Source organism: Onychomys torridus, chromosome 17 (assembly GCF_903995425.1).
Source record: "Onychomys torridus chromosome 17, mOncTor1.1, whole genome shotgun sequence".
Taxonomy (NCBI): Eukaryota; Metazoa; Chordata; class Mammalia; order Rodentia; family Cricetidae; genus Onychomys; species Onychomys torridus.
This window is the reverse complement of record NC_050459.1, coordinates 50,762,485-50,784,320: the sequence shown is the minus strand read 5'-3', so window position 1 is coordinate 50,784,320 and position 21,836 is coordinate 50,762,485. Positions and strand designations below refer to the sequence as shown.

Below are 21,836 nucleotides of genomic sequence, written 5' to 3'. Positions count from 1 at the left end.
GGAATATACTACAGTGTGATCTGTGTTAATAGTTTTTTCATTGGACATCTTTTCTCCCCCTTGTTTTCCCCAGCTGTAAGCACAAAATGTACCTTGAAAGGCTGCCAAACACCAGCATCATTATCCCATTTCACAATGAAGGCTGGACCTCACTCCTGCGGACCATACACAGTGTGATTAACCGAACCCCAGAGAGTCTGATAGCAGAAATCATTCTAGTCGATGACTTCAGCGATAGAGGTAAGCTGCACTAGTGACATTTTGTCTGAGGCGGTAATTGCACATAATTGTGACAACAGAAAGATAGTGAGATGGCTTCTTTTTAATCCCTTTGGAAAGATGATCAAGAAGTTTTACTTGTGTTGTGACTGAAGAAAAAAAAAGTTGCCCAATTGCAAAAGGAACATAATGAGAAGCTACGAGCATGGGAGATGTTGTTGTCAATAAGAAATTTACATTGCATTCTACTGAAAATCAGACAGTACTTGGGAAATTGCCTCAAGCTCTATTTCCAAGCATGATAAACCTGGAAACTATGTTGTTGTAGGCACATGTCAATAGAAAGTTATTCAAGTAAGTCTCCAAAGTGTGTTTCTATTTCTGAATAGTATTGTGCCTTGTTGTTTACGAGCCTGATACATCCTTGATGGTATGCTAATGTGACTTCACAAATACTTCAAGTTACAAGGGACACAAATATAAATTTTTACTGGTGGTTTCAGTTTTGTTTTGTTTTTTAATAGTGTCTGAGCATCACAGAAGCAATTGCTAGAGCAGTATGAAAGAAAACCTAACACAATATTAATGATTACCATCCAGGTAAAACACAAATTTGCCTCATAAGGGAAGGGTGAAGTTATAAAATGTTTGCTGAGAGTTGGAATTCTTAAATTATATTTGGTTGAAATAAGAAATTAACAACGTAGAGATAGGAAAGTGCATCTCAGTGTCCATCAATAGATGAGGAAGAGGTTCAAAGATATTCATGTATTTGTGAATATATTTCCATAGTATAGTGTACTGCATAAAGGTGCTTTAATTACCATGACATCTGCAAGTAAGAGTGGCAATAGATTATTGGGGCCAATATTATTATTTCATCACAGCAGAAAATTCGTCTTGAAATCATAAGGCTGAAGTTGTGTTCTGGAAATTGCAGCAGCAACAAAGCTTGATGTTTTTCACAGCATCTAAAAGTTATATAGAAGGAAGTTTAGTGTGCTATATTGAGGAGGATTGACTTGAAATACTGATGGGAGAATTGCCAAAGATAAGTAGGTTGTGGATTTTATATGTCAAAAGTGAACAAAATCAATATTCTTCTTTTCTAGTGTGTCTAGTGGCTACCTTGGTAATTTCTGTTTGATTCTACAGAGGTTTCTCCATTCTGTTGCTTAGTATGTATTTGATACTATCTCAGAATAAAATCCAATGTATAAAACTGCAAGTCAGATATCTCCAAAAATTAAATAGCCCATTATTTTATTTTTATTATAATTGAGGTTAAAATTTTCAAAGGAGCTTCATTTATCTCAGATAAACTTAAGCATTTAAATACATGTAAAACTTTGTTTATAAAAAGTAAAAAGTACAATAAAATCCAAGGTTGCAGATCACCAAGCAAATGGTCTTTAGGTTTGGCTGGTGGCAGATGATATTAGACAGGATATGTGTGGGTAATTTTCTGCATAATTAACTTTGTCCCGTTAAACTGTTTATTATGACAGAATCTTTACCCTGTGGTACTACAGTGGGAATGCATGACAGTAAAATAATGTGCTTTTGAGCATAGTTTGCACAACATATCCAGACACATTTCCACTGAAATTCTATAGATGAAGAGGATCAATGGTACCTAAATTTCTTACCTCCAAATTACTCTTGTCTTCAGCGCAATAGCTACTTTATAGCAGCTGTTTTTCTTCCATTAGTGTGACTAGTGGTGTAGACATCAACAAACAAAACAGCCAGTTAAGACAGCAATGGTGATCTTTCCCTTTGTTATTTAACATTTTTTAAAGGGAAATGATCAAATGCTTATGTGAAGCTTTCACTTAAATATTTTATTCATTTTATTACTGATTTTATTCTTAGACTATTTATTTTTATCACAGTCCTTCCAGTCCTCTCAACTTTACACAAATCTGCCCCACTTTGACCCACCCAATTTTATTTTCTCTGTCTGTCTCCTCTCTCTTCTTGTCTCAAAAACAACAGCAAAGGCAATTAAAAATGTGAAAATCCAAAGCAAACAAACACGCATACATAATAAGACAAAACAAAAAACCAAGACAAAAAGCACACGTCAAAACACAAAGAATCTATTTTGTCCCTGCCAGCTACTCCTGGGCAATGCCCTGGGCTCTGGCTGAGATACCCAGTAGCTCTCCATTGGAGAAAATCCAGCTGCAAGCTGTATTTTGTAATAAAATGCAAGACTGAATGGTGAAAGAAGTATGTGATTAAAATTCCTCTATAATCTTATGTATTACACTTATGAAATTATATGAAACAGGAAAATACTTTTTCCATATTTTTATTTGGGATTATGATATCTTTTGGATAATCATATTTGATATGTATACTATAATCCTATATTGTAATCCTACTAACTCCTTCTAACTATATGACACTGAGTTAGTAACTCTTAAGAGCCACACCTTTTTTATCAAAAGGAGAGAATGGTATGTCTCCTCATGTAAGTTTTGATGAAGATGAATCTTGAGTGGTCAAAGGACTAGGTGAAGTATGGAACTAACAGATAAGACATTGATTTCATCTACTTGCTTGTACTGCATACTCCCATACAACTCTAAAATGGTCTCTATTCTTTTTTGAGAATATTTTGAATTTCATCAAATAAACCCCACAAAGTTCATATTTGTCTATCAAGATCTCTATTCATCTGTCATCTAGCTGTTTCCAGAATGCATGTGATGACTAATTACAGTGATTCATAAGTTTTGGAATCTTTTGGAGTATCTAGACAGAATCACCCATATGAGATTACTAACTCATTATAGACATGTTAAATAAATAAGATCCCAAGAATGTAATGAAATTGGAGATCACACTGTCTGACAATGTTATGCAAATGGACTTAAAGGTGTGTTTAACAGAATATTTTCCAAAAATGATTTTTACCATGATAAGGTAAAAATATCTCAAGGCTGGTCTTACTTCTAGAGTCTCTAAGACAGGAGCTACTTCTATCCTTTTATGAACTTGATATATCTATATAGATATTCCATTAATGCTATGATTAATAGCATATTGATAAGGATATATAAACATCTATATTTTAAAGAGCATGCATTAGTTTTTTTTATAATTTCATAAATGACATCCTTATATTGCTTAAAGTTTTTAATGAACTCTTAAAAACTCATAAAAAGTAAGCTAGACCAATTTAAAGCCCATAAAGACTTAGTGAATCTGTTAGTTTCCTTGAGGAAATTATTTCTGCATTTTTACACTTTCTTTTCAGTAATACATTCCAGTCCTAGTTCCTTTTAGTATGCAACCTCACTCCTTACCAGCAAATGTCTTATGGATGTTCTGCAATGTCCTTCAGCCAAAGGCAATAAAAGTTTGACAAGACTTCATCAAAATTCCCTGCCCTATATTTTAGATGCCCAAAGCCAACAGAATAGTGACATATGACAAAAAATGAGGGATGGCAATATTTTAGTTATATTAGCAGCTCATGTATAATATCACTTGGATATACCTATTTCTAATACACGTATGTAGTGCAGTAATTGGCAAACTCTGTTATAAAGAAAACACTAAAATATCATGTAGTTATGAATAATTCTGTTTTATTACTATGCAGTTTTCTCAAAAATCTGCCTAAGTAGGATTGACCTAGTTCTCAAAAGTTATTTTTTCAAGTCAGTATCCCACCCAGGAGTTCTCAGTTTAGGTACTTTTCACAAGGCAATATTGGTGAAAAACCATTGTTTTAGTCTCATAAAAATAAGCATACCATCTCTAAAATGATAAGTTTGAGGCCTGCAACTAAATTATCAAACAACCTCTGCTTTGTTTTTACTATTTAATACTCACCTTCCCATATAGAGTGAGTGCATAGCTTTGCCCCAACTAAGCTCATAGAAATATACTTTACAACTTAACTTGAGGCCTATAACATGGTTTCATGAGGGCTTTAAAGTAGGAGTAATCCTGAGCTTATCTCCAAATTCCAGGCCACCTTAACAGTATCCCCATGGAAACTGTTGAAATGTATGAAATAAGCTAGGGCTTATCCTTAGAGATTGGGTGTGTATGAACCTGAGAATTCTGTAAACTTTGTAAGCTTAGACAAGCACAAGTCCAAGGTAGCAGTAGTCACAGGAAGGCTACAGACAGATTTCTGTCAACATAACATACATGCAGAGGTTTCGCTGTGCATCTAGGAATATGCACAAAAGCACGGCTATGTGTATTCACACTCACACGTTATTGCTCTTATTTGCTTCAAGCTTCATTGTGAACCCAGGTAGACAGTTTATATTTATATTTCTTCTCTGTGTGCTAGACGGGAGGAAAAGAAAGAGACCTTAACTACCCTCACAAGATGGCAATTATGGTAATTTTGAAGAAATCCAACTTACATTTCCCCAGATCCTCTAGACTATTGTGGGATATTTGTTTACTGCTGTGGATATCACTCATATGCTATGAATGGAATGTGTTGCTCTGATTTGGTTGATAAATTAAGTGCTGATTGGCCAGTAGCCAGGCAGGAAGTATAGTATAGGCGGAATAAGCAGAGAGGAAAGTTCTGGGAAGAAGAAGGTTGAGTCAGAAGATTCTGCCAGCTGCCACTATGAGAAGCAAGATATAAAGATATAAAGAAGCAAGATCCTCGTGGCAAGGTATAGATTTATAGAAATGAGTTTATTTAAGATGTAAGACCTAGCTAGTAAAAAGCCTGATCCATTAGGCCATATAGTTCATAATTAATATACGCCTCTGTGTTTTTGTTTCGATCTTAGTGGCTGTGGTTCTGGGAGGGACCGGAGAAAACTTCAGCTACAATTTACAGTTTGTAAAGATGTGTCTATGTTTTGCCAGACCTGTCTAAGGCATCTGATTGGTTGAATAAAGAGCTAAATGGCCAATAGCTAGGCAGGTGGGATAGGTGGAACATCTGAGCAGAGATAGGAACTGTGGGAAGAAGAGAGGTAGGTTTTTGAGGGAGTCAGACTTACAGAATGGAAAAGAGGTAACCATGTGACAGAATGTGGATTAATAGAAATGAGTTAGTTTAAGTTATAAGTGCTTTTCGGGAACAAGGCTAAACTAAGGCCAAGCTTTCATAAGTAATAAGAAATCTCCATGTCATTATATTGGGACTGGTGGTCCAAAGAAAATCTGACAAGAAAGACCTGCTGCACTAGACAGTTGCTGCCAAAGATGTGATCTATGGGCTAGCAGCTTCACCATCATCTTGAAGCTTTGTAGAAATACAAAAATCTCAGGTCTTCTTCAAATGAAACAGACACTTAATTTCAATCAGAGCAATTTCACATGAATTAAAGTATGAATCACTGCCATGAATCACAGGTTTAAAACTGTAACCCCAGTGATAACATGGATGAATAAATAGCATCCATTCCAAAGGGTCTCCTTTGGAAAGATGTTTGTATATATGCTAATAAGAATAAGCTTTTACTTGCTTGTATTGCTGAGTATATAATTAACCTCAGATTCTTAAGTCTAAAATGGGCAGTGTTATTTTATGTAATATTAACTTATTATATTTCTTTGAGAGATCCTGGCATGTTCATGAATTTGTACATCTCTGTCTTACCTTCTTATAAAGGATTCTTAAGTGGATTTAAGTTCAGTGATACCACTTTCTCCTTGACAAATCTCTTCTTTGTTTTATGAATAATATCTTAAGCATCCTATGTCTGTCTTGTTATGGAATTAGTCAATAATTCTATATGCCAAACTCTGAAAGAGTCCTGCATTTCTAGATAGATAGATAGATAGATAGATAGATAGATAGATAGAGATACAGACAGATAGATAGAATACATTATATATACATATTTAAAAAATTGTGTTAAGATCCTCACTATAATAAAATCCCAGATCTCACTTCATTGTTTATAAAGCTCTAAAATAGCAGTAATATTTTAATGGCTTCATGAATAATGATGATGCATCCTGAGTCTTAACACCCATTTTATATCATTACTTTCTAGTATGCATTAGATTACATTTCCATGAGTAGACCAATCAGCTAGCACAAGCTTCATAGCTACTCAGAGTGGAATGATATAATCAAGGTGAGAAGGTTGTGAAACAGATGAAGAATAGCAATGTGTTTCTGTTTTATATTATGAAATACTAACATTAAAGTGCATATGGAATTTCTGAGATGACAATCAACAAAAATATTTTAGTGCTGGCATTCCATCAACAACTCCACTAGACCACAAGACAAGCACTTTTAATATGAAAGCTAGCCTATCTTGGAATTGTGTAGATTTAATCTTCATATTTATTTATTTATTTATTTATTTATTTAGGTTTTTTTGAGACAGGCTTTCTCTCTGTCTCAAAAGCATATTGGTAATTTTAGTAAAGTGATTTAAAAAAAACTATCAGTTCACTTGTCTTACTGTAAGAGATCATAGGTGTTGATTGGCATTCCTCTGTCTCCATAAATACAATTGTAAAGCAGTAGCATGCTCTCAATGCCAGAAGGTAATTAACCTACAATACAGGGGAAGGAAAGCAAGAAAAATTACAAAAATGCACAACTCATAAGTGGGGCTATTTTGCATTCATAAAATATGAGATTTATCTACTAGTTGGAGCCTGTTTCAAATAGAATTTGAGTCAGAAGACCTGTAGTGTTTGTCTTTTGTGTGTGGAGAGAAGGGTCAAGAGAGAGGTATTCTCTCCTTCTTGCTTTGAAGTTAATCACCTAATCTCTTACAATGCCTGTATGTAGCAAAGCAGCAAAAATAATCACTTATACTTCCTGGTTGAGCCTTCTCATTGCCTTCAGCTTAGAGTAGCTTTTTGTTTTCTCCCTTTTCTTCTAAACTACAAATGTGATAACCCCATAATTTTGGGAATGTTCTGAGAATTACAACTGTCCAATTTTCGTGATATGACTGCAATCCTTTCTTTGTCCTCACAGAAATATCTGATAGGTAGGTGCTCTTTTTACAGACTGGGATAAGGATTCTTTAGACATTATTATGGTATATGTTTCTAATAAAGTGTTTCATGGATTTCCCTTAGGATACAGACATTGAAAATAGTTATATGGAGATAATACTCTATTTTTCCCAAAGAAAATAATATTTCTCATTTTACTGAAGCTATTTTCAATTTTTCTTATTTTAGTATTTATAAATAAAATATTTAATGTAGATTTTTCAGAATGTTTTCATCATAATGGGAAAATCCAGAGTACTTTTGCCACAAATACCAGTATTGTGGAAAATATGGGATTGAATGAAGTAATACAGTCAAAATACACAATGTTAAGTTCTACTACTAGCACATATTTTTGCCCTGAAGGAGATGGGAATGAGGGGAGGGGCTGGGGGGAAGGCTGGGGGGGGGGGCGGGAGGAGGAAGACAGGGGAACCCATGGCTGATGTGTAAAATTAAAACACAAATATCCATATTAAAAAAATAAAATTTGAAATAAAATAAAATTCAGTATATACAATAAAAAAAATTTTTGAAAATTAAATATTCCACATAGAATTAAAACAAATCCCATAATTAAATTTGTTGTAACCGTTCTTTTATCAAAGTAAATCAAGAAGTTATTATCTATCATGAATATATCTTCATTAATATTTTGGTTTCATGGTAGGATTGTATTCTTAAATATTAGTTTGGAGTATATTAAATCCTTCAGTTTTGAAAGACACTAATGCCTCACATTTCCTATTTCAACTTCAAAGAATACATATCTGAAAATATGTCTCTTAAGTGAATCTATCCAGTGCTCATGTTTTAAAGCAGTACATGTAGAGGCAGAGAAAGGCAGTAGATTGGTGGTGGATGGATAAGCTGACATGGCTTTCGAATTGCTTTTCTGAGGGAAATTCTACATGGTTGAATTAATATGGATTTGGCACAGGAAGAAATGTGTTGGTTTTTTGTTTTTTTGTTTTAAGCAAAACTGTTTCAGCTCACCAGTGTCACAAAGGCATGACTTCCTCAAGAAAATAAATCGTGCGATTCATTTTATGGCAGATTAAATCCCATTTATTTTCTCTGCAGACAGCTGTTTTGAATAGAATGTCACTTGTGTGAAACCATTTTGTGGACGTTTAGCTTCAGATCTTGGGTAGGCATAGCCTTCGCTGATGAAATAAAAGGTTATGTTTTATGATTGCCCCCCTCCCCCCATCGGCAAACTCTGGCTTGTGAGCTTTGATAATACAGTGTTCCATATTTCAAGCTGCTCTTTTGATGTCTAAATATCCATCTGCTCTTAATTTTCAAAAATGCATGAATATAATGTAAAATAAAGCCCACAAAATACAAATATTTCCTCCTTCATTCTGAAGTATGACACTTAGTTGGGTAATTATTCTCTTGGCATTCAAGATTTGTTGATTACATGATACATTTTGAGCATTTAATTAACCTGTGCTTATGAGATATGCAATTAAAAAATTCTTCTAATAGGAAGGAGTTGTTTTATGTCAGCTGAGTAAAGGTACCATAGGGGAATGACAGAATTATTGAGATGATTTTTTTTCCACTGATGTGGCGTATTTGTAGCATTTAATAGATGGTAAACAGACTCAGAAAGTCAAACATCCAGTTTTCTACATTCTGTGGTAATTTTCTATGCTGAGATCAATGGTAGGCTAAATGAAGTTGGATAGAATTTATGTCTCAATTTGTAAGTTGTGCTAACTCTGTAGTTTGTTTTCAGGCATCTAAGTCTGAAAAATAGGAACATTTATGATAACTATCTTTAACTTCATAAAATGCTTTTACAAACATATAGATACTCTAGATAATTGGATCTAATTTATTTTTGCCTTAGCATCCCGATAATAGAAACTATAATTTTGCTGTGTGTATACACAAGTGTGGGAACAGAGGACGCATGAGAGTAATCATGAATTACACATGAAGTTTCTAGTGTCAACAATGGCCTTCCAGGACTGCAGGGGGCCAATCAGAGTGATCCTCTTAGAGAAATCAATGTTTCTAGCAGTCTGAACAGCTCTCGGAGAAATGAAGTGGGTCATAAAATAGAGTTAAAGATGTTCCTTTAACTTTACAATGTGATATATAATCAAACTGATAAGGTAGATGAATAGTTTTGGAATGAGCCATTGCTGGTCATCAGATTCTGTCATTTTTTGTGGATAGATTATGGCATCTTCCCAAGGCTTCTTCATTTCTCCACTGCACTAAGCTCCTGCAAAACTTCCCACAAGATGAGAATTATTTGGGGAACAAAGAACTGAGTTGGGAGTAAATGTAGAAGGGATATCTAGCATTGACTTAGATAAATTAGATTATCACCATTGCTCTTCAATATGTTTTATCTTATCCCATAAGACCTAGAAGAACACTGAATTGAATGGGTTATTTTTGCTTTAATTTTTCATTTGTTTCTAAGCTGCTAGCAGCTATCATTCCTCACAAAAAGCCTCATTCTGATGTAATAACACTATAAAAATCTACTAAATGTTAGCAACTGAGAGAAAGGTAAAAAACAAAACAAGAATGATTTATATATTGAATAAAATATAGATGATGTCTTATACTTTTAGTGTGTGCCTCTCTCTCTCTCTCTCTCTCTCTCTCTCTCTCTCTCTCTCTCTCTCTGGTGTGTGTGTGTGTGTGTGTGTGTGTGTGTGTGTGTGTGTGTGTGTGTGTGTGTGTGTGTGTGTGTGTGTGTGTGTGTCTGTGTCTGTGTCTGTGTCTGTGTCTACACAAATGCACATGTACATTTAGAGGCCAGAAATTGATATCTGGCATTTCTTAGTTTTTTCTTTCTTAAGAAATTTTTTATTCATTTTACATACCAACCATATCCCCTCCTTTGAAAAGGTAAAGTCTCCCATTGGGAAGCAGCAAAGCCTGGTACCTCCAGTTGAAGCAGGCCCAAAACCCTCCCCCTTGATTCAGGGCTGTTCAAGGTATCCCACCACAGGTAATGGGCTCTAAATGCCAGCTAATACACCAGGGATAGATCATGATCCCACTGCCAGGGGTTCCTTAAACATACCAAGGTGCACTACTATCTAACTTATGCCAAGGACCTAGTCCAGTCCCATGCAGGCTCCACAAATGATGAGATTTCCTGAGTAAACTGGGAGGGGGGGCAATAGAGAGTGGGGGATGGTGGATGAGAACACAAGGAAGTGGGATGATCGAGCTGGAACAGGGAACAAGTGGGAAAGTAATGAAAGAGATATCTTGATAGAGAGAGACATCATGGGAATAGGGAAGACCCTAGTACTAGGTAAGTTCCCAGGGATGCACAAGGATGACCAGCTTAGATTACTAGCAGTAGTGAAGAGGGTGCCTGAGTTGGCCTACCCTGGTCATTAGATTGGTGAATATCCTAACTGTCATCATAAAGCCTTCATCCAGCAACTGATGGAAACAGATGCAGAGATCCACAGCCAAGTAGCAGGCTGAGCTCCAAGAGTCCAACCAAAGAGAGGGAGAAGGGATTCTATGAGCAAGGGGCATCAAGATCATGATGGGGAAATCTACAGAGACAGCCGAATCATGTTAGTGGGAACTCATGAACTTCAGACCAACAGCTGTGGCATTTCTTTCAATTAAGCTTCATCTTATTTTCAAGACAAAATCTTTAGCTAAACCTGGAACTAGCCTATTTGGCTGGGCTAGCCAGCCAGTGACCTCCAGGGATACCCCTGTCTCTGTGGTCTCGGTGATTGTACTGTGGACATTGTGCAGTGCATAGTTTATAAATGAGCGTTTGGATGAAGATTCATCTCCTCAGCTTACGTGGCATGCACTCTAGTGACAAATCTACCACCCCATTTCAATTTTCACTTTTAAAAGATATATTTCCACATCTAACTTAATGCATGAATTTTGGATTGGCTTAAAAATTTAAACAATTGGTTATTTTAAAGATTTGGATATGTCTTTCCCTCTGCTTTATAAAGTTGGAACACTGCTTCATAGAAAATTGATGAAAGTCTCCATGTAAATAAAGACTTGTATTTTATTTAAATGTTTATCTATATATTCTGTATTACTGAGTGTTATATATTTATAGCCTCTTGGGATATAAAGTAATGGAGTAAGTATGCCAAAGCCTCTGTGCTAGAGACAGTCTTCAATTTTTTACTCTGTGATTCACAAGCTCTGCAGCCTTGGAAAGGATAGGGTTGGAAGTGCATTAGAGAAACAATAGAATAGTGGTTCCTTTATTTAAAAAAAATTTTTTTTCAAGAAATGCTATCTCTAGTAAATGACAGGTAAAATAAATACCTCAATATAGAAATAAGGCAGAAAGTTAGTCCATGACTCCTTCAAATCAGTTCATATTGAAAGGTATAAGCCTTTGTAACACACTCACAAGAAATATAGATTTTATATTTTTGCCATGAATAATTTTCATGAAATGATAATGAAGGAAGCAATTGCACAAGACTGGGGTCATAAAAGCTAGGTACTTGTATACAAAAAGCAAATTTTATGATCCAAAGTTAACATACTTCTTTTTTAAACTGTGGGAAAATTCTGAGATAATCCAAGTTTTTGTTTTCAGTAATCAGAGAAACAAGCAATACAAGTTAACATGGGATTGCTAAATTGTGATCATATATTGTCCCAGAGAGAGGTGTATGGCTGCAAAGCTCAGGTTTCCGTAGAGTCAGGACTTTCTCCCAAGCAGAATAGTCTGAAACTACCATTTCATCACAGTGACTCACCAGACCTTGCTACATGGGTTTTCCCAAGGCTGTTTGCATGCGTGCCCACTAAACATTCTACCGAACTTCATTGAGACAGGCCTGGGCACTGAATGTCCCCTACCACAGTCTGCAAGCTGAGACCGGATAATTCCACAGCAATATGATTCTCAGTGCAATGCTAAGATACTGGAAGTTTCCGAAAGTTTTGTGTTTGCTAACCATGATCCAGTACCCTTTACTGTATTCCAATTCTCTTATCCAGAAGAATCAAGCTGTAAGGAGACCCCCATGGCACTGGAAGTCCTTCTGATTTACAAACTGCCACAGATGATATGGCTATCTTATAGAATTGTATTAGATCCTCATTGCCAAGAGGTTTATGATTCAAAAGAAATTGTAAGGAACAGGAAAGACTCAGGAATGAAAAATCCCAAGACCCAGGACATCTATATTTAAATATCTACAGATTCTGGGCAACAAATAAGAAACCCTATGGGAGATACTGAAGCTATGAGCTGAAGACACTGTAAACATTTTTATATTAACCACCTTATCCCTGTGGAGATGGTTTGTTTTGAACAACTGGCCCTTAATACCAATAAACAATATATACTTGTTAATTGGTGCCTTGATTTTTGGCAAGTGGTATCAAGAAAAGTATTTTTATATGTACTTCCATGACATATTTTGAAAGCACTGCATAGTCATATATTTAAATTTAAAATGTTAAAGGAATCTCTGCTATTTCTAGAAATTTCCAAAGTATAGGTACCACCATCACCTAGATACACCCAGCACCATCACTCCATTTGATTAAGTCCACATTTACTAGTAAGCAAGGTACTGGGAATTGATTCCTAAAATTGAATCACAAAGTACAAATGAATCCCTCAGTAGACCCCCAAGAGGACATGAGAAAGAGGACATTAAAAATAAGAGAGAGCTTCTGCAGCTGACTGATTGTTCTGTTGCTTAGTGGTCTGTGGTTATATGGTCTAGGTGGTCATTTTGAGATACTGTTAGAAGTTAAAATTTAAAAGAGAATAGCAATCAGTCATTTCAGTTCAGATGTGACTCTGTTGTATCAGATACCACCCTTCCATCCCGAATGAAGCATGTCTCCAGTGTGAAATACGCATCTCAGGTCCAGGTATCAAAACTGGCATTGCTTGCAGGCAATTTTGTTCAGTTCCTGCTTGGAAGCTCACAGTTTCTTCAGCTTATTCCCTAATTTGGTTTTTCCATCTCTGTTTGTGGCTTAAAACAACAACAACCACAAAAGGCACACTTAATTTGTTAATAACAGCTGATGACTATGGACAGAGAAAATAGATATAAAACAATTACATGCTTCAAATTTTAGAAGATCGGTCACAAGCGCTCAGTTGGTTCAGGGTGTGTCATCCACAAGGACCTGAGTTTTATTACTATTATCCTTACATAAAGTCCAAGAGCTGCAGTATGAGATTGCAACCCAAGTTATCTACTATGTGCATCATGTGCATGTGTGTGTGATATGTGTACGTATATGTATACATATATATGTTATATATGAAAAATGGTGCAGCTTTTTCTTTCAATGTAAAAACTGAAAAGAATTTCTAAGAAATCCAAAGCTAGTGCTTTTATGACTCACAGTGTAACATTTTTAGCCTGTTTCCTGAAGTCCTTTCACATCAAGGTATGGCCACCTCTTGTTAGGCCTTGAACATCTCTCTTCAAAAACTGACTACAACTTAGTTTCCCCAAGTATAATGAGAATATTTTAACTGTGTAATTTTATTTTACCAAGAAATAGAAGAACTTCAAGGAAAAAAACCCCTCAAAATACAGTACCTTTAATTTAAATAATGACATTATTTGCCTTAAATGAGTCTTCAGAGTCTTAAGTAAAATAAATATACTACTATTTTGGCTGAAAATCTTTTATCCTCTGGGAATTTTTAATTTAAAGAGTATACATTTATTAATACTGGAAAAAATAAAATGTTTTGTATGACATAAGAACAAAGAAATACTAAGAAAATATACTTTGTTGTTTATAATATAAATAGGTTCATCACTATATATAGTGTATGGAAGCCTTGTTTCATACCTAATTATCTACAATTGAAGTGAACCTTTAAGTTATACAGTAAGAATGTTCAATTGATGAATAAAATAGTATAAAATTAAAGCCATGAAAGACAGAGGGAGAGAGGAAGAAAGAAAGGGGAGGAAAGGGAAAAAAGAAGGGGGATATCAAACAGATAGGTCATAGTTATATAGTTGGTAGATGATGGGTAGATAATTGATAGATGACAGATGACTGAGAAAGGTGATTTATATAGATGATAGAAAGATAATTTAGATAGATGATTTATATAGACATAGTTTGATAGGTAGAGATAGGTAGGTAGGTAGATAGATAGATAGATAGATAGATAGATAGATAGATAGATAGATAGATAGATAGGTGATTTAGATATGTGGATATAGATGATAGACAGACAAACAGATAGATGATATAAATAGACCAAATGGCTGACAGAAAGGCAGACAGACAGATACACAGACAGATGGATGGTAGATGGCTAGGTAGAGGCTAGGTAGACAGTAAAACCACCCAGGATTATTCATTCACTATCTTTATCTAATTAAAGTAGAAACTATAGGTCATCTCCCTAAACGAAACTCTGTAAGGGCAGTAGTTCTAACTTCCTGTTTTTGTTGCTATTATGTCCTCAACGGCTAGAATATAAAATTGTGAGTACCTAACCCATCTTCCCTGATTACGTTAAACTATTGTAAAGGAAAATACCGTCTCTCTCTGTCTTTGAAACTAGGAACAAACCTCTCAGCCCCACAGCTGCTGTGATGCTGTCTCCTTACTCTTTCATCATCTCTTTGCATAAACTTGTGAGTTCACTGTCTAATATGGGAGATCTTCTCTTTAAAAAACTTAATGTGAGTAGTGAGCACCTCCAAGTTTTAACTTTTAAGGAAAGACAAAAGTTCACAGAGTCCTATTAATTTGGTAACCTTAACAAAAATTAGAGACATTTTAAGAGCTTAAAAAGCTAGGCTGACCCACCTTTAGACATTGGGTATAATTGAAGACAATTTCAGCTTCCATTAAGAGCTTTGTTATGTACAGGCTCTGTCAAAAAAAAAAAAAGAGGAAAAATGAGCTGAGCCTCATAAAACTGCGTTAGAGCAGCGATTCATCTGCATTCACTTTGGCTTGAAACCTGTGCTCAGAGGATGGGAAATAGGTCATTTGACAGCTTGTGCACTTGGGATTGTTTTGCCTTCTGGAGACTTTCTAATCTTCTTTGTCCCCACATTTATCTCTGAAGGTCATATTCCCATACCACATAATCATAATACTAAAGAAAACATATAGAAAACTGCATTGATATTTCCCCAAAAAATTGCTTCGTATGACCTAATTAACAGAGTTAAAATACATTAGTCGAGTGTAAACTTCAGATGAATATGTTTAACCTAAGTTATTTCTTTGTAATTTTGGTTGCCTAATTTAGTAGATCCCCTTAAAAGAAGAGTGGCTATATTCAAACTGGTGAGACCTGAGTTTTAAGCAAATAATATTATTTTCTTTTGATAGATTTAGCTATAAAAGAGTGAACAAATGTTTGTGTATGAGTGGAGTGTGTGTGTGTGTGTGTGTGTGTGTGTGTGTGTGTGTGTGTACAAGCACATGCGCGTACTCGAATAGGGAAGAAGAAAAAGGGGAAGGAAGGGGTGAGGGAACAGGAAGTTTAGGAGGAAAACAGGAAGAGAATGTGGACAGAGGGGGAGGAAGAGAACAATTAGAAGGGACAGAGAGGTAGAGATTTTTAGACTTCTCATGTTTTGGTCCTCCCTCTGTATCATTCTGTTAACTCACAGCTAGAATGGTTCTTTTCTCCCCATGTTATTGTTCTTTGTGAGTGCTCATACTCATTAGTCATTAACTTGAGTTTTCTGCTGAGATCTACTGACAGAACTGGGTTTTAGAAATTACACAGCTCAGACATACTTTAGACATGATCCTGGTAAATTTACCAAGATAGTGAATGTCCCTACAGTGCCACTAGACAGACAGACCTTTGTTGAGGTGTTGCTAATAACTTATTTCTGTATCTGGTTATGATATGTCGCTATTGGAGAACCTGCTTCAAACCATGTAAAACATGCAGATCCTGTATGTCATTACATACAGCTTAATTAATTTAATTCTTTTTTCATTTTCTGTAATACTTCAATGGTCTGATTTAAATGCCAGAAACTAGGACAAAGGTTGTGGTAAATACCCATTTTCTAAATTAACACAGTTATTGATAATAATAACATGCGTTGTTTTGTCGTTTGGTACTTCTGCAAGTGAACCAAAACAATATATCTAATTAATATTTAATTGGTACTTAATTTTCATATATATTATTTCAAGTAAATTTATCTTGTATCACAGATATGTCTCAGTATATTTCAGATATTAAAACAACTTACCATCACTATTAACATTGTACAAAATTGAAAAAACTGATTTTTTTCTGTATTAGTAAAGATATAAAATGGCAAAATGTATGTGAGGTACCATTTGTGCTTCATAATAAAACTGGAGGAAAACAGACCAACCAAAATGGTGTTTATGAATACCATAGATATTGTTGTATGCAGAATTTTGCATTTGCTCCTGGGACATACTAATGCTATCTAATACTAATACTAATAACATCCAATACTAACACATTGAACTATCTCATGACACCTTTAAAGACTACATCTCTTCTGCACATGCTGATCCATAAGTGGTTTTAAGACAGCAGAAATGCAGAGGGGAAAGGATGTGGCCCAGTGTTTCAAGCTGAGAATACATCTTTCAGCACAAGGGCTACCTAGGATATGTGATGCATATTATGAAATAAAGTCCCAATATGAAACTTCTTGTACCTATAAGAAACATTTGAGAGTTCAGTGCTCTTGTACTAGTCTTAGGAATAAATATTGATGCTGGACCATTTTTCAGCTGAGGAAAATTGCTATATTCTCTCACCTACAAAATGACTAGAAACATCCACAGGCAAGCAGGGGTTGGTAGAGCTGTGAAAGGATGTCTCCTATCTGGTTTGGAAATAGTGAAGCACAAAAATGAATACTAATTAATTTAATAACTCTGACTTGTGTATTCATCTTTGAAATATATGAAAACCATCAGGAAAATGAAATACTGTAGGTTTGATGGAGTTCACATAAAACACACATTAAGATAAATTAGAAAAGGTTTTGTTTCATTTTCTTGCATGATATAACTTTCTGTTCAAATGAATAAATGTGATCATAATTTATAGCTACTACTCTGGAAGTTTTTTCCTTTATCCTAGGATCTTAAAGTTTGGTGGTTACATAAATTATACATTGGTACCATAATGTGAGGAAAGTATACTACATCATGTTGATTTATAAAATATGCATGTTATCAGTCAAATTTTTAAAGAGTGTATCCCTGAAACAATGCATTATAAATTTGATGATGTTCTTCTTATCTTTTATTTGCATAAATGTGATGTATGAATTCATTTTATTAAATATTTTATATTTTTATTGAAGGTTTTATATAAAATATTTTAATATTCAACACCAGAGAGGGTCAGTATATAGTGGATATTATTTTGATGTCACTTCACTTTTGGTGTCTATGTTCTATTTTTAAATGTGAAAAGAAATATTGTTAATTTTAGGATAGCTAGACCTTTTCCTGCGATGCATACCAATTAGCATAAGTCACCAATTTTAATAGTACTTCAAACCAAAGAAAGATCTTCCCTAAGGCTTACAAAATGTAACAAATTTGTAAAAAAATAAATAATTTATAAAATGTACCATGATGTAGAAATAAGCTACAGTTAATATAGTCACACTCTTTTTTTGGGCAGTGGAGTGGGAGGGATGGGTATATGTCACTTTGCAACAATGGAGACAGGATAACTCATCATGAGGTAATTTTGCTTTCTTTTGATTTTAGTTTGTAAAATTGTGTATTTCTTTTGGTGTTTGCATTAGCATGACAATGAGAACAAATTTTGTTTTGTATTTACTTAAATTTCCAACAGTTAAATTTAAAGACATAATCTGACAAAGGTATTATATTAACAATCAATTTTTTTTCATCATACTTGTGGATTAGGGTTTCTGCCCTCTGATAGGCACTCTTGGTGAATTCATGCTGACCAATGCAAATAGCAGTGTGTACAATGAAGTAGAATAAGCCTTTAAATATTTCCATGATAGTAATGTTGAAGACATTTATAATGACCTTAAGGATGAACTAAATTATGGTGCTAAACTCCTCTTCTGCTCAATGGCCTTTTCTTTGTGAGAGAAAGACATATTCAAATCCATTACTCATATTTTGACTGTTTCACTGCTGAGTTGAAATGGGTCTTAGTATATCTAAATATGAGAATACAAGTGCCATGCAAACTGTAGCATTTGCAAGTATATTCCCGCATTGTGTACATTGCTTTTGTGTTCCTAATATATCCTTGAAATACAAAGCTTTCTAATGTTTTCTCAGTCTCCTCCCTCTCTTCTTCCCTCCCCCTCATATATGTGTGTGTGTGTATATCTGTGTGTCTGTTGGTCTGTCTGTCTGTGTCTCTGTGTCTGTATATCCATGTGTGCACATATGTGCATGCCTTGTGCCTGTCTCCTCTGTATCTACCACAGCCTAACAAAAGATTGTGAAAAGCTACTCTGTGTTTGTTCTTTTGAGCTTTGTGTAATTTTAGAATATACTTACAGGCATTCATCAATTTGTGTTCATATTTGCCTGTTGTGTGAAATAAGGGTCCAAAGTCTTCCTCTTTTATACATATCTACCCTTCCTATGCAACTGTTAAAGATGACTCTTTCTCCATTGAATCTTCATAGAAGCTAAATGTAAAATCAAAACTAATAATTGGAAAGTCAAATTTCATGACATTCAGGCATGTCCTTTTTGTTCTATTTGTCTATCACTATGAACTGCACACTATGATAATTAATGAGGTTTAGTAACAAAGTTTTAAGTCAGAAAAATGAGCCCTTTGGTTTTTAAACTTGTGAACAGTTACTGTGACAATTCCTACACCATTGTATTCTCAGCTACATTGTAGAGTCAGCTAGCTGATTTCTAACATAGAATAGAGAGCAACTGAATTGTTTTCTACACATTGCATTTAACCTGTGGAAAAAACAAGGTTTTCAATTATTATTTATTTGTGTGTATGTGTGTGTGTGTGTGTGTGTGTGTATTATACATGCATGTATGTTTTGAGGTATGCACATATGAGGAGGCCAAAAGAAGATGTCAGTATTTCTCTGTGATCAATGACAAGGTCCCTTTTTCCATTGTTGGACTTAGTGATTTTTTTTCTCATGTCATCAAGCTAACATTTGCCCACTTGGTAAAACTTTTGTTTGTTTAATAGTTTTATTTTCCTATTATCTATTCATTTATTTCCAAGATCATGGTACTGGCAGTTGTAATGTGTGGTGAGAACAGTTTATAGCTTACAGATAGCTGTCTGTTCAATATATCCTCACATGGTAGAGAGCACCCAAGAGAAAAGTAGTCCTTTGTCTACTTGTAACTGTGCTGTTCTTAAAAAAAAAAAAAAAAAAAAGTCTTAAAAAGGTAGAGCCAGCAGGATACATAGGGACAAATTAGCAAGAATTTATTAGTGATACTAGATCACTCACTTCTGAAGGCTAGGGAGTGTCCCAAGAGGCCATCAGGAAGTCCAGCCCCTGAGAAGTCTTATGCCTCAGTCCTAGTGCAAAAGCCTCAGAATTAAGGGAACTGATGAGCCAGCTTTCAGCCCTAGTCCTGCAAATCGATAGCTGCTGAGAAATACAAGAGCCTACCAGGAGATCAAAGCCCACAGAATCAACTAGGCAGGGGACATATGGCTCACAAAGACTGAAGCAGCAAGCACAGGGCTACACAGGTCTACATCAGGCCCACTGCACATATTATAGTTACCAGCAACTTAGTATTTTATGGGACTTCTGACTGTGAGAACAACTGGGTCTCTGACTCTTGTGCCTGCTCCTGGGACTCTTTTCCTCCTGGTGGGTTGTGTTAGTTTTTGGTTCACATTATTATTATTATTATTATTATTATTATTATTATTTGCTGTGTTACCTCTTAGAAGCCTGTTCCTTTCTAATGAGAGACAGAAAAGGAATGGATTCAGAGGGAGGGGAGGTGGGGAGGAACTGGGAGGAGTAGAGGGAGGGGAAACTATAATTGGGACATATTGTATGAGAAAATACTCTATTTTCATGAAAAGGAAAAAAAAAAACCAGAGACTAAAGGCTCGTGAGTTTACAGTGCTGTTCCATTGTTTATGTTGTTTGTGTCCATTCACAGTTTGTCTCCCCTTCTCAATTCCAATATTCCTCCAAAAGAACCTTACTTCTTCCTATCAAATGTGTTTTAATTCCATATCATAATACAAATGTGTCACTGTCAGCAATGTTACCATGAAGTATAATTTTTTTATTTCTATATCAGATAAAACCACATTATTAATGTTTTTGTGTGTGTGTGTGTATTATTTGTTGTTGTTTTGTTTGTTATTTGTATACCTATATATCTAATGCATATCTATTTTTCATCTATATATCTCTAATACTTACCAATGAGGCATAATGATATAGTACCGACCGGGTGTTAATTTGCATTTTTGCTCTTTATTCATCTATATTAGAAAGATCTCACAATAATAAATGTGAAATAAAGGGTCTTTGACTCAATTCTGATTTTCATTTCAGAGTTGTCAGATCTTCATTTCAGTATATTCTTAAAGTTTAAGACAGAGGTGTAAGCTTCTATCTATGAGTCACAGAAATCCCTTTTGAAACAAATAAAGATATCTAATAGGGAAGCTTTCTAGGAAAGTAATGTTTCCATGGAGTCTTTGGTGAGCATGCAAGAGAAAAAAGCAATCAAAAGGCAATCCTTCACGAAGAAGCTAGTTCTTTAAATTCAGATTTCAGCTGAATTCTAATGTGCTATATTCTGTACACTATTCTGATTTCACTATTTTCTGATACTCATCCTCAGCTTACTGCAAGAGATACCCTTATTATAGTATCATAGACAGTACATTGAGTAAGCCCTCAATGAGGAAATTACTTATATTTCACTCAGGATGTCAGACAGTTCTGCCCATCTTCCAATCCCTATAAGAGCCTATATATGTGCTTCAGTGGGGAAAGTTAAATAAACTGAGAGAACCAGGTGGCCAAACCAGGGCCATGACAGGCTCCCCAAGCAGCCCTGACACAGACTAGGCCTTAGATTCATTTCACTAGAACCAGCTGCAGCTGGGCAAACATTTCTCAGGAAAACCACAATTTAGGGACAACCAATCAACACGCGCCCCCCCCCCAGCACCCTGCTGGCTCAGCAGGCACCCCAAGTCCCTTCTGCTCACGGATGGCCCCCAGACTTCTGCTAGCTGAAGGTCGCTTTCCCTACTCTCTTGTCAACAGCCTCTAGACCCTAGACCCACACCACCAATAGGCTCCTAACCACTACAGCCTCCCACCAGTCAGCTCCCAGACTAATCTTTCCTCCACCAATCAACACCAGATTAATCCCTCCTCCCTGGAATTCTCCTAACTCCCTTTAAAAGGAGCTCCTGACCTCCGTTTGGAGTCACCATTTGCCACCCCAGCTGTTGGAAACAATAAACACTCTTGCTAAGTTGCATATCTGACCATTGGTCTTTCTTGGGGGCTTCCGTCCTACCCTAACATAAACTTGGGTGTTAAACTGGTGTTTCAGTTTCCTCCAAACTGAAACATTCCATTCCAGAAGGAAGTTTCTTAAGGCTAGTAAAATTCTAAAGGGAGAATCATTAAGATGAAGGCGATAAATAAAAAAAAGTC

At 35.5% G+C, this 21,836-nt stretch overlaps 1 protein-coding gene across 1 annotated transcript in view; it reads left to right on the top strand.

Moving 5' to 3' along the window:
- Galntl6 (polypeptide N-acetylgalactosaminyltransferase like 6) overlaps positions 1 to 21,836 on the top strand; it is a 1,096,110-nt gene that overhangs the window by 496,170 nt on the left and 578,104 nt on the right. Inside the window, exon 5 of the mRNA XM_036209517.1 lies at positions 74 to 240. Within this exon, the coding sequence (XP_036065410.1) occupies positions 74 to 240 (167 nt within the window). The remainder of the gene's footprint in view (positions 1 to 73; positions 241 to 21,836) is intronic.